This window comes from Rhodnius prolixus, unplaced genomic scaffold, assembly GCF_049639745.1.
Source record: "Rhodnius prolixus isolate KJV_2025 unplaced genomic scaffold, Rpr scaffold_9, whole genome shotgun sequence".
NCBI classification, from domain to species: domain Eukaryota; kingdom Metazoa; phylum Arthropoda; class Insecta; order Hemiptera; family Reduviidae; genus Rhodnius; species Rhodnius prolixus.
The window spans coordinates 13,612,586-13,627,290 of NW_027411604.1; the positions used below are offsets into that span (position 1 = coordinate 13,612,586).

Here is a 14,705-nt window from a genome sequence, read left to right on the forward strand (position 1 = left end):
CTATGTATCCACCCTCCCCCTCGTCGACTGAGTCGATGATGTAAGAGTGGATGTATGGAGGCATTGTTCGTTACCTGGAGCTCCACTAACCTTGCTGGTCAAGGTTCAGCGTCGGATGCGCATGGGTTACAAGAACATCCGCCATCCCAAGTAGTGGAGTAATATGTTCGAGAAAGAACAGATATTAGAGGCGCTAATAACCTCAGCTGTTGATGCGCCCCAAAAAAAAAAAAAGAAAAGAAAAAGGGATTAGCTATGCGGTTAGCGTATTCAAGACGTTTTTAAAGACAGTGATCTTCTCTCAAGGGAACAGAGTGACTAAATACTCTAATGTTTTGGAGAGTTACCACTGGGTTACGCCTCCACTCGTTTTTATCTGCAGTTAAGTATTAATTATCGTGGTAGCTTATATGGCTAAAGCGTTTCTTGTGGCACACGACAAAAAGGGATAAAACAAAAAAATAATGAAAAAATCAACTCGCATTTAATCCTTAAAAGGAAAGATAAACCAATATTTCACTTCCAACTTCCAACTAAACCAACTCAAATGATTCAGTAAAAAAGGCACTTTATTACTTCTCGTAAATATTAATCCAAATGATTCAATATTTAACCGTCAAGTAGAAGCAGAAATGATTCCCATACAATAGAGTAGATCAGGGAAGAGATTAGTTATGCGGTTAGCGTATTAGATTTCCACGCGGAGGTCCCGGGGTCAAATCCAGCTGCTGGTCTTTAGATTTTTCACTTCCTAGGAACTTCTTACGGCTCACTTTCCGGTAATGGACAGTGTTGTAACGAGAGAACACTGTCTGTTGCAATGGAAAAAGCTCCGGGCGCCAACAACCTGAGTGTTGACGCGCCTTAAATAATTAAAAAAAAAAAGAACAGTGGTAATAATAATAATTAGAATAATAATAGTGTCTTTTTTTAAAGGTTTACAAAATTACATATTTTATTTATTTAATTATATAATAACAGACAAATACTTACGGTCCAAGAACCGTCTGATTGACAATTTTGCTTTTAGTACCCTGCTGTACGAAGTGTACGAAGGATATGTGTCAAATCCTCCTTCTTTTGTCGATTTACTTTTTAGTCAGAATATTATAACGAAGTGTCTCCTAATAACCCTAAAAAAGCAACCTGACTGACTAACCTTGTCCGTTTTCGTCCGTTTTGTTGGTTTGTTTTTCTAGTCTTTCAATTTTCAATCGTTCCCTTCGAGGGCCTCATTCGTCGAAAACCTTTTCAGGCCGATCTGTCTGTTTCTTTTTTTTTATCCTTCTACTGAATCAATACTACTTATAGTAATAATTATACTATACTACTTATAGTTTTTAATTTTTCTTTTAAAATGCTCTAAAAATATTTTCTTCTTTAGATAACTTTCTCCAGGCGGGCCCCCGGTGATGGTAAGGGAAACCACTTTTCACTTTTTCCACGCACTTCACAACACGGTTAGTGGCTAAAATTATCTCATAAATATTTCGTGCCATATATTATAAACAAATTTTCCATAATTTCCAGACAAAGTTATCTTTTTATGAAAAACTTTGGAAAGACTGAAGAGAAAATTAGTTTCAGTAATTAGAAAATCAGCATGAACTTTTAATTGGTATTAATAAAATTTAAACAACCTACGCAAGGGTGATGCAGTTCACGTTTAGATCGTAGTCCAAAATACTATTTTTAGATGGAGGAGAACGGAGCTCTTTACATAATTAAACACCAAAACTGTGCTATAATTATAATATGTATTGTATAATTATAATAGAGTATTAATTAAGTAAATGGGCTAACGAACCTCAGATTCCTTCCAATTAATACAAATATATTGTATTTTTTTACAGATAGAATATACGTATATTAAGGTACGTGTTTATTGATAAAACAAAACAAAATGAATTTGAAAATAAATAAATAATAAAGCGCAGAAATAATTTAGTTTTAAGCCTCCCCACAGTTTATTTGACACAATAAATAAAAGTGAAAGCGTATCCGATTTTATGAACGGTAACCTAGGCAACAAATGGACTGGGAATCTGGTCCAACTATTGCTCCCAATTTATATTGTATTTAACCGTGAAAGCCAACGGCCAGCTACAGATACAAAATATTTTTTTTTTTTTGTAAACAATGGCGCTTTTAAAAACTATTTAAAAAAACAATGTATTCGGTCCACTAATCAGCATTCTGTGAAATATGTGGATTAAAAATAGAATTCAGGAAGTGGTACGCAAGGAAATCTAAGAAGGAAATGGGACTTTTGGAAAAACTAATAGATGTAAAGGAAAACTAGTAAGAAAATCGGGGAAATCTCATAAAAGTGAAGTAAACAATTTCAAAGAAAAGAATAAAAATGAAATGATTACTTCAGATTTTTTTTTTTTAATCTTTTATTGGAATTTACAACTGCAACGATTGTTGCAACAAGCAAATGTGGTACCTGATAACAAAAATACGAGAACATCACGAGTGGAGAAGGCGCCCAATAGTCACAGTCCAGTAACGTGCTCTTGCTATACTGCTCTCGCGATAAGAGTGGATCACGAGGCCATCTTCTCTTCAATCTCCTTAGAGGATTACCTGGTGTAATTTGGAGGAAGATAGGTGTTCTATAAGAGGGTTAGGATGAGCTGCTGTAGAGTGGAATGAAACCCGATTTAAAGGAGAATAACTAATAAAATCGGAAAACATTATCGCAATTGATATACGAGTACTAGCTAGATAACTAACATTTACTTAAAAAAAAGATTAATGTTTGGCAATTAAAAGATGTAATACAGTAGAAATAACAGTAGCAATTAGAGAAGGGTAGTGTCAACTGTAAACAAAATAACTTTAACCACGAAAAGCACGGCCCAAACCACCAAACCAAAACCTCCAGGCCAACACAAGCTTGTTTCTATGTTCTCACGGACTACCCCCACAACATCCCAGCCAGGGCACCCAACTTAACACACTCTCCTCCTGCCAGTGAGTGCGAAATGATGAGGAGAGTTTTTATTTAGTAAACACTCTTTCTATTCCATTACTGTTCTCTTTCTCTGCTCCCTAGTTTAGTTTCCATGGTAACCTTTTACCTACACACAATATGTAACTATGGCTTTGAAAATAAAAGGTTGTTAAGAACTTGGGGGAGAATTTGAATGCTTCATACTATTTTTTTTTTCCACTGTATAAAAAATCCAAGACCTAGACCGGGAATCGAACCTACAATACCACAATTAATCTTTAACAATTAGGACCTTGTCTTTAACCACTCGGCTATCGTAGCACCTCTTCTTCACTAACAAGTACTTCAATTAAAAACGCAATATTGAAAAATTAAAACATTCTCAATACTTTCACTTAGTAGTAGTAAAAGTAAAAAAATCAATTAATCAATCAACCAATTCAACCAAACAATCCAATTTAAAAAAAAAAAAAAAATGAAATTACAGCCCACCTAAATTACTACAAACATAAATCAAATTAACACATGGTGTATTTTACGCATAACACTTGAGTCTACAGTAATTAATTGCCGACGATTTTAATGTTGACATAATTAAATTGAAATTAATGTTTAATTTTTTTTTTTTTTGCCTATTTGATTAATATTAATAACTACCTGTTAGAAAGGATAAATTATGTAAATTACTTTAGCTTGTTGTAAAGTTGACTTATTTTTGGAGATTATCTAATTTATTTTTTATTACATAATATTTTAAAAGTAATTACTTAACTTCATTTAAACTGAAACTAACTCTAATAGAAGTGCATCGTTGATTACAAAGATCTTATATCTACTGTTACTGCGACCTATTTGGTCATAAGGCATCGAAGTAAGGGCAAGTAAGTTCTAACTCACTACGCCTCCAGAGATTACATTCAAAAATACTTCGAAAACTTCTTAACGCTCCATTCTATGTATCTAACCTCACCATCCCTAATAAACTCAAAATTCCTTTCATTACAGATCTTGCTAACACTCGTTTTCTCAAATTTCATTCCACTCTACAGCAGCTCATCCTAACCCTCTTATAGAACACCTATCTTCCTCCACATTACCAGGTAATCCTCTAAGGAGATTGAAGAGAAGATGGCCTCGTGATCTTCTCTTATCGTGAGAGCAGTATAGCAAGAGCACATTACTGGAGTGACACCATTGGGTGCCTTCTCCACTCGTATATCCTGATATGTTTTTTTATCATGTACCACATTTGCTTGTTGCAACAACCGTTGCAGTTGTAAGTTACAATAAAAGATTAAAAATAAAATAAAATAAAAAGCTAAAAAAAATATTAGAGTCAAATATTGAATAAAAAGTTTTCTCATTTAAGCTAATATTCGTGATCTTGAGCTAACGCTTTTAAAATCATTTTACTCGATAAGATCAAATGAGTAAGTCACTAAAGTTCATTTAAAAGTAACTTTTGAAAAGAATAAAGTGTTTTCTACAGTGTTACCAACTAATGAAAATTGATAAATAATGCTTTTAAAAAACATTCCTTAAAGTGCAAAAATATGAACTTAATTTTTTATTCACTCAGATAAGGCCACTAATGGAATTCCCCATTCAATATTATCGGCTGGCAAAAAGTATGACAGTACACCGCACAAACTTCTATTTTATTGTAAAAAAAAAAAACTTAATTCAAATTTGTTTAATATAATATTTAATACTACTAATAATAATAATATTTAATACAATATGGTATTATGCCCAACTATTAAATTTGAAATATGGAAAGAGAGAGAAGACAAAGTTGTCTAGAAAACATATTTACTGCATAATGATACATCCACCTACAGACAAAAGAACTCCAGCATATTGTCGGCAAGATCAAAGGATCTTATTCAAGTCTACTAGACGTGCAATCAAGTATGTAGAACAATTATTCCCAGGTAAACCAGCTAGTGTGGTATTTTTATTCTATAATGCAACTTTCTAATGTATCCAATATATTGGTAATTAAATGCATTTGTTGCAAATTATTGGTTTAATAAAAAATAACTGAATAATAAATACGAGGGTCGTTTGAAAAGTCCGTGCAAAAATAAAAACTACTTAATTTTTTGGGGTAAACCTTTTTTATTTTTCAACATAGTCTCCTTTTAGGCTTATACACTTCGTCCAACGCTGCTCTAGTTTGTTGATCCCTTCCGAATAATAGGATTTGTCCAAGTCTGAAAAATAGCCATTCGTTTCTGCAATCACCTCCTCGTTTGAATAAAATCTTTTTCCCGCCAGCCATTTCTTCATATTGGGGAACAAATAGTAGTCCGAGGGAGCCAAGTCTGGAGAATAGGCGGGATGTGAAACGAGTTGGAACCCTATTTCCATTAATTTTGCGACCACAACTGCTGAGGTGTGAGCTGGTGCGTTGTCGTGATGGAAAAGGACTTTTTTGTGGGCCAATCGTGGGCGTTTTTCTTGCAGCTCGGTTTTCAAACGGTCCAATAACGATGAATAATATGCACCTGTAATAGTTTTACCCTTTTCCAGATAGTCGATGAGGATTATTCCTTGCGAATCCCAAAAGACAGTCGCCATGATCTTTCCGGCCGAAGGAACGGTCTTCGCCTTTTTTTTGGCGCAGATTCCCCCTTGGTAACCCATTGTTTAGATTGTTCTTTGGTCTCAGGAGTGTAGTGATGTATCCATGTTTCATCCACAGTGACGAAACGACGCTTAAAGTCCTGCGGATTCTTCTGGAACAGCTGCGAACCGTCCTTACACGATTTCGTTTTTGGTCAAGCGTGAGCAATCGCGGCACCCATCTTGCGGATAGTTTTGTCATGTCCAAATGTTGATGCAAAATATTATGTACCCGTTCATTCGAGATGCCCACAGCACTAGCAATCTCACGCACCTTCACTCTTCTGTCATCCATCACCATATCATGGATTTTATCAATGATTTCTGGAGTAGTAACCTCAACAGGGCGTCCAGAACGTACAGCGTCACTTGTGCCCATATGGCCACTCCGAAAATTTTGAAACCACTTATAAACTGTTCTAATCGAAGGTGCAGAGTCACCATAATGTTTATCAAGCTTCTCTTTAGTCTCCTGAGGCGTTTTGCCTTTCATAAAGTAGTGTTTAATCAACACACGAAATTCTTTTTCGTCCATTTTTTGAAAATCACTCGACTTCCTCGATTCAAACGAATGCTAAACACAAAGAAATAGACCGATCTGGCTGAAACTTGGTGTGTGTTCTTCCAAGAGATGCTACTAACTAAACATAACCTCGATACGCGTCAGTGGTGATATCTCTCTGACTTTGCACGGACTTTTCAAACGACCTTCGTATATGAGGCCAAACAATTTGTTATTATCAGTTAATGAGAAGGGTAAAATCTGCAATCGATATTTGATCATTAAAAATAACTTACTGTTAAATTCTATTTCGCTTTCATGTGATACAATGAGTATTAATTGTTTGTACTAATATTATTCATTAATAAAAAACAGAATAGGATAGTGATGACTTACCAGCTTATCGTGACAATTCTTTTGTGCAATAATTGGCGATGGTTCTACTTTTACTGTGGGCGATTCGTCGGCAGTTGCGTTGCTCGGCGACAAACCGTTCGTACTACTTCTACCCATTTTCAACGAGATCTGTAACCAAAATTTAACAAAATATATAAATTTAAATTATTAACATCTATTTTGAAAGTAAAAGCTTTTAAGGAAGAATCAGCGCTGACTGAAATGCATAGTCATAAAGTAATATTAAATATTTTAGCGTTAAGTATTTTAAACTGTGAAGGATCTATTGCAACTAGTCTAAAGCAAAAACTACTGGGTAGAAGAGGAATACCTATAAATTAATTATTTTTCTATTCCCAGAAAGAAATACATGAGTAACGTTTTTGAAATGTTAAGCACGCAGCATCCAGTATGCTTATTGACAGGTGTAATGTAATGTATCCACTATTCAAAATAACCTCGTCATATACATTCAAGGCTTAAGGAAATTTTAGGCGGCTAGCTTTCAAGAAACTTGGACTGGTTCATTGCCCAAAAATGAATGGAGACTCGTATTTGCAACGGCCAAATTTAGGCATTATTAATGCAGCTGTTTTGAACAATATTAATTATTTATTATTATTTTATTTTTACATCTATAAAAAAATACGAATTTGTACAGTATAGATGGTTCAGTGGTACTGTGACTTACATTTTGTTACAACTCAAAAGTATTAATACTAATATTTATAAATTAAGTAATTGATAATAACAAAAATCAAAATGTAACTGTAAAATACAAAACTAAAAAGTACTTCAATCAAGAACTAGCGGACAAAGTTCAAGGCTGTTAATAATTAATGAGAAGAGAAACTATCCAGTGGTAGAGGACTTTGCGTTAAGAGATTTGATAGCTTTAGTCTCATTCGAGCAACTCACGAGAACATTGGCGCTTAAGATGTCTAGGAGGATTGTCAGCGAATGTTCGGAAAAAGAGGCGACGACTAATGGACTCGGGATGTACAGATTAAGTGGCACGGAATCTCTTTTTTTATAGAGGACTGAGGTTATGTCGGTCAAGTAAGGAACATTAAGATCATAATGAATGATTCGGTTGGATTCATAGAAGAGAGTATTGACAACTGGGCGGAGGATTTTTGATTTCAAGATTTGAATTCTTAGGAGATTGGACCGCTTAGCAGGACCCCATAGTTCGATAGCTGTAGGTCCATATTAGTTGAAATAAATTGTTGTATAAGAGGCGCTTGTTCTCTAGCGATAGGCTGTATCGTGGGCTCATTTCTTGTCGATTAAGTCGAGTGTAAGGGGTTCAATGTTAAGACTCTTATCGATGAACAGCCCAAGGAGCTTGCAGTTTAAAATCTTAATTTGTCTAAAAGAGTTACTATAATACTGGTTACATCATAGTTTGTATAATGAGATACTAAAGCGTAGAATTTAGTATATAGAACTGGTTTATTATTAACACGAACTACAGATGTGGCAGTGATTACACTAAAATATCATTGCCAAACGTGTACGAGCTCTTAAAATGAAGATGCGTTGTTTATAGCTGTAATAACCTAGCGAGCGATCATCATTGTGGAGTGAGTGATAAACTAAACAAGAGAGAGAGGGAACGAAACAAAGAGGAGTAAAACTGGTGTTAAAACAATCACTTTCACCAGACTACAAGTTGATGTAGATGATAATATAGAAGAAGAAAGACATCTAGTAAATATTAAATAAAATAAAAAAAAATAAACCTGTAAGCAGGTATTAAAGATGAAAGGAAATCTTGGCTCCAATTACAATAGTCAAAGAGAGGACGCCGGTGTAGCTTTTTGAACGCGTGCACAACACATGCAGAACTGACAATAAACTGTTCATAAGGATTTCACGGATAATATGCAACACAACAGGCTGCAGGCATACAAAGACAACTCTGGCTAAAGAGAAGAGAGATTGAACAGTGTTCTTGTAAGTATGCAACAGACTCACTCACTCACTTTGGCTGTTGGTGCATCATTCTCAATGCTGTAGAGATGCAGACATTCACTTTTCCATTGCATTCATCGCCAGATCTGGACAGTATCTATCCCGGTAATTCTTTTCTCTTTCATCTATGAGAAAAAGCGTTGCAAATATGTTCTACTTTAAACTTCACAAACTTTTTTTATAATACCCTGAAGAAGGTAGTAAAAATTACCGAAACGTTGATATAAAGCAAAAAAGTTGTTTTTATTTAAGACTGCACCTCGATATTCACCAAAAATCATCTACTTAATAATAAACACAAAGATAGCGCCACGAAACTATTTCTTGATTTTTTCTGTAATTTTTCTTTGTAATTCACAATCTACAGTTCACAGCAATTTTCTTTTTCTTTCTTTGTTATTGGCCTCTTGAGCTAGCAAATCAGCCATTTACAATCTTCTTTCGAAGCTTCTTTAGTATATTGAATGTTTATAGAATTATCTTGTTGTTGGTTATGAACTCAAAGAGCTCTGTGTAAATGCTGCCATCATCAGATGCCAGAATAGTATTTAAATTGGCAGGTAACGGACATCCAGTCACTATTACAGCCCTCCACAATCGTTCTCTTCCTTTAGTATTGTTAGCACATTCCAGGATTAGATGGTTGTGGCGTCTGCTATTATTCCAGAAGTACAGGAACACTGGTGCGTTGTTTCCTCACCAATCCTGGCTAGATGGTGCGGCGAATAATTGTGATTAAATCGCGTTCTAATGACTGTGTTAACAAACTTCCTATTGTTGTTCTTATATCTGTAAAACCAAGGTCTTTTGGGGACACCAGATTGGATGGCTGTGTAAAATTGGGCCTTTTCTCGCCTTTGACAATTCGTATATCCGCTGCCATTCCGGTATAGCACTCTGCTTTTGCATTATTTTTAATATCGGAGGCTAAAAATTGAGTTTGGAGATGCTTTTTCTAAGGGGATCGCATCCTTGGCTTTACGATCCACGATTTCATTTCCTCTCAGACCTGAGCGGTCCTTAATCCAGATTAAATGTACCCAATTTGCCTTTTCTTAGAATACTATTTAATAATTGGGAAGTTTCTAAGATTAAAGCGGGTGCATTATTTCCGAAATTTTGTAGTTTTTGGAGAACACTTTTGCTGTCGGTGAGAATTTAAAACAAGGGATTGGTCTATTGAAACTACATACATTAAACATTGATTATACTGCAAATAATTCGGCTGTGAATATGGAAGCGAACTTATTTAATTTGAATTGCAAGGTGACGGTAGCGGAAAGATCAATCAGGGTACATCCCACCCCGTCTTGATTCTTAGAGCCATCTGTGAGCAACTGATATCCGTTGGGAAAGTAGCGGTGTAATTTGTTAAGAAAACAGTGCGTCATTGCAAGAATTTGAATTGTTTTCGTTGTATTGGAAAAAGTTTGTATGAATGTTCTTAGTATTTTCCATAGAAACTAACAGCTCAAAACTGAAAACAGGGAGCCAATCATAGCGATTTATTTCTAAGGCGAAGTGAGACAGTTGGCTGAACTGGTTTACTAATATCGGGCTCTTCTTCTTGTGCCAGAACTTATCGGTAAAAACTCGGGTCGTTATTCTGCTTATCTTTTGAATGCATGGTTGTCTTCAGCAGATTTTAGTATAATACAAAACAAAAAATAAATCTATCTATCCATCTGCCAGATAATCTACAACAGAAGTCAAGAATTAATTCTTGTGCCACTAAAAAAGAGAACAACTTCATTTTATTTCAGATTTTTGCAAGTAAAAATAAAACGAAAAACTATCCGAAAAGTAAGATTAGAATAAATAAATAAAAAGTGAGCTTGGAGAATATAAGGAAGAAGGGAAATAAATAAGAATTGAAGATGATTACATTGTAGCATCACGTACCCGGTTAGGTATTCAGGCAGATTCCTGACTTACCTTTGGGGGATATATATCTACCAAGTGGCAGATCGCACATTCTAATGTATGTTCGCTGGAAAAGATACATATCATCTGATTTCTCCACTTTTTTGCGAAAGATTTATTCTTAACAATTCAATTTTTTTAAAAAATAAACCAAACATTGCTTTCAAAATCTTTTTTTTTTGGTAAATTTCTATTATGCTATACTTAAGGAGAGTTACGGGGACTTGCCGCTGCTTTTAGAGCCCTGCATAATGTCAGAAAAAATGAATTCAATATAAATCACAACTTCCTATATTGACCAATTTTCTGTCAAACTTAAGATCACTTCCGGACCACTAGCACAGACTGCGTTGATTTTTTTTTTATTTTTAAGACATTACTTGGTGTTAACCGATCAAACAGATGTCTCACTTTACTGTATCGATTCTTAAGTTTTTTTTTTGCGATTTATCGAAAACAGCTATTTCGATTTTATTTAAACTTTCTGTACAATTTGAGTATTTGTATACACAGGGTGTATACGGAGGAGTGGTCGAAACTTCGGTAGGTGATTCAGCAGCTCAAATGCAACAAAAAATATTCTATTCACTTTGGCCCGATTCTCAATAGTGTCCAAGATATTTGCCATTTTAACTGTTCCGTCGATATTCGCGTTTTCCACCACACAAACGGCCGTAACTTTTTTGTCCTTTATCCTGCAACAAATCTGCTTATTCCAAACGAAAGAGCATTAAATTTCCTTTAAATTTGGATAACCTAGAGCCTTAAAACGTTTCTTATAACAATGACATTTTTACTTGAATGTCTAAAAAATTCGTTCTCGATGATTTCTGTTAAAATTTTCAACTGTATTTTTTCAATGGTTAATGAATCAAGGAGTCAGCCAATTTCAGAAAAAGTTGCGCGCATTTATTGAGCTTCAAGATCTTTTGGGCTTTTTATAAAACCCTACCCCGAACAGAGGGGTGTAAATGCAGAAAACTGGGATTTTGCGTAACCGACTTTTCACTACTAATTTACTCAAATCTCAATTTTTGGAGAAGAAACAAAAAGAAAAGTAACCATTTTAGTTTTTCACAATCATTATTTAATAAAACGGAAGTACAAAACAAAGTAGCAATAAAACGCAGTAGTTGACTACAATTGTTTGTGCAACTTAATGGTTAAATGAGAAATAGTAAAGTTTGTTTGCTAGCCGCCTCCGTAGACGTAGTTGGACGTTAAGCCCCGCCTGAAAAAAATAGGCGATCACTTTTTTTTACTATATATTACATATTAAGTGTTATATTATATATTATATATAAGTGTTGATCGTCAAAAAACTGCACAAAAAAGTGTAACGTTGAAAAACACCCAACTTTGACAATTTTTTTCTCTTTTACTATGAAAATTACCTAAATTTTGTTTAAAATATAGGGCAAATCCTCCTTTATAAGTGTAATTTTATTTTGCAACAACCCAGATCTAATATATTTCGAGAAATAAGTTGCTGAAAATGAGTATATAATAAATTGTAGAGACTTGCTAATTGTATAACATTAATCAGAATCAAATTGCTTAATAAATTTTTAAGCTTAAAATAATTGGCTGCCTGAAAATGCCACATTATCGAATAGATTTTTCAGTATTTAAAGGTTTTTCTTTTATTTCTTTTTTTATTTTAAACGGCTTCTACTAATTTGATTAAATTTTGGATACTGATTAAAAACATACTAATCTAAATTTTTAAAAGATATTTTTAGGGAAGGGATTAGCTGAGTGGTTAGCATACTGGACTCCCACGCGGAGGTCCCGGGTTCGAATCCAGCTGCTGACCCTTAGATTTTCTCTTCCTAGGAGCTTCTTACAGCTCACTGTCCGGTGATGGACAGTGTTGTCTGTAACGAGAGAACACTGTCCGGAGGCCGGCAGTGCACTGAAAAAAGCTCCGGGCGCCAATAACCTTAGATGTTGACGCGCCTTAAATCATAAAAAAAAAAAAAAACATTTTTCTCGAAAATTTTGTTTTAAGAGGAATTTAACGTAATAGATTTCCCTCAACTAGGTACCAACCTATTGAGTAATGTACTGTTGTGGACTGTTACAATGTGATGCTAAAATTCAGAGATTTAAGGAACTAATCATTCCTCGAAAGGAACTAACCCTTTTTTTAACCTTGGGTTTTTTATGTTTCCTTATTTGAGATTTACTCAAAAATGATTTTATAAAAACTTCCACTTAAATATTGTATTTAGAATTTTTGTATAAATAATGTTTCTAGAGACATTTGTTTTAGGATAGCTTACAGGAAGATGTTAGGGTTTGCTTCTCCTTAAGATTGCATTTTTCGTGTATAATGTTAAGATTTAAATTCGTTACAATTTTTAATGGAGTTTTGAAGTATACTGATCAGTTGGAACTTGAGAATAGTAGAAAGAGATATTTTAAATTTTATTTGTAAGGAGAAATATGCGTAGACGTTTATGCTTTTTTTTTCATAGTTTGTAGAAGTCAAATACACAATAAAATATAAACTCATAAAACAATAACAGAATTAGACTATAGAAAAGTAAGTGATTTAGTAGAGGCCAACATTTCGGTAACAGAGTAAAGGTTCAAAATGCGTGGAAAGGAGACAGAGAACTCTCGAGATAATAAGCGATGTAAATGTTGTTGCGTGATAGATTGCTTTCTTATAGCATATCGTGTTCTCCCTCTCACAATTTACTTATTTCACAAATAATCTACAAAGGTTTGTAGTTCCACCTACTGTACAGTATTACAACATACACTTCGTTACACTCATTAATGCTGTATTACATTATTGATATTATAGCGAAATATGTAATAAAATATTGGACAAAAAACGAATTTTACGGTTATAGAAAAAATATTAGCCGGCAAGAAAGATATCTTTATATTCTATTTACAATACTGTTTACAAAATCATATTTTATACGGAAATCAATAGTTGATAACCACGTTCAAAGTAATAGATTTTATTATACCTGTAATAGTCAATAGTAAAACATGATTTCACGGCCAAATGAAATCTTTTTAAAGTAAAATTAGGACCAGGGGCGGCTCTAGCTCGTGTAGCGCCCGTGTGCAATGAAACCCTGGCGCCCCCTAGGCCTGACCCCCCCCCCCCCCCCGGCGGCTATAACTATTAACTTTGAGTTGAAACAAAATGTTCGAAAAAGAAGCCGCCCGTAGGGCGCTCGCGTTTGATAACTGCCGCCACCGCGCTGGCTGGCCGCTTCTGTCATATCATTGTTGTACCATGATGGTCCAAGACGATGCTCTTAGCTGTCTCAGGGAGCGCCGCGGCGCCCCCTGAGACGGCGGCGCCCGTGTGCATTGCACACCCTGCGCTATAGGTTAAGCCGCCCCTGATTAGGACATTTCTCTGATAGAGCTAACAATTTTTTTTTTTAAATCGAAATAAAAGGGAGAAGGAATATAAAGCTTTCGCCCTAAGGGTTAGATCATCTTCAGGGCTAATTATTGCGCCATTCACTGCACAATTCGATTAACTCCATAAAACAAAAAAGCGGGAGAAATGCGATGAAATAATGTAAATTGTTTTCTAAAATTCCTGTTTATAATATAAATTCAGAATAAATTTACTGTTATCATTCTGCGTCTGCTACTGAATTTGAGTTGAATTATTGCAACGATTTACAATTGGAGCCCATGGTTAATCAAAATGGCTTCTGAAATAAATTATTTATTATTCGGTGGCTAACAATTTTTTTTATCTTTTATTGGTGTTGATCTTTATTATATGGGCAATTTATTATAAATATAAAAAGCTATGACTGAACCAAGTGTTTTGGACACTTAAATTTAAGATATTTCAAAAAAGTGGAGTGAAATCGATTTTTGCAGTGAACGTTTTTTACAATATGTCTAAGGTCAGTATGTCCTTCTGTCCTGACTGCCTAATTAGGTAGTAACTACCTAAACAGCCAGGACAAAGTAAAGGCTAGTATAGAAGCGGAAGTAAAATTGTAGATCCTCTGAAGCTGAGTTCTAGAGATAAGAATCCTGAAAGAGTGGTTAAAATGCTTTCTTCGATATTTTCCCATTTAGAATTGCTAAATTTTCAATATAAGAAAGTGATTTTATTTATTTTTGAATAATTCTAAATATTCTTGACGTTCAAAAACATTTGAACTGACCAAAAAAAAAAAAACCCAGAAATTACTAAATAATAAATATTTTAACTGATTATTATCTTCAGTTCGAGGTTTATTACTGTTGACATTTATAAACTATTATCAATAATATTAACTTTATTATCTAAACAATTAATTAAGAGAAAGGTAAGTAATAATA

At 34.4% G+C, this 14,705-nt stretch overlaps 1 protein-coding gene across 5 annotated transcripts in view; it reads right to left on the minus strand.

Moving 5' to 3' along the window:
- Positions 1-14,705, minus strand: part of LOC141454695 (uncharacterized) — a 424,389-nt gene that overhangs the window by 173,424 nt on the left and 236,260 nt on the right. For all 5 annotated transcript variants that reach the window (XM_074129209.1, XM_074129207.1, XM_074129208.1 and 2 more), the window contains exon 2: positions 6,486-6,614. In XM_074129209.1, the coding sequence (XP_073985310.1) occupies positions 6,486-6,614 (129 nt within the window). The remainder of the gene's footprint in view (positions 1-6,485; positions 6,615-14,705) is intronic.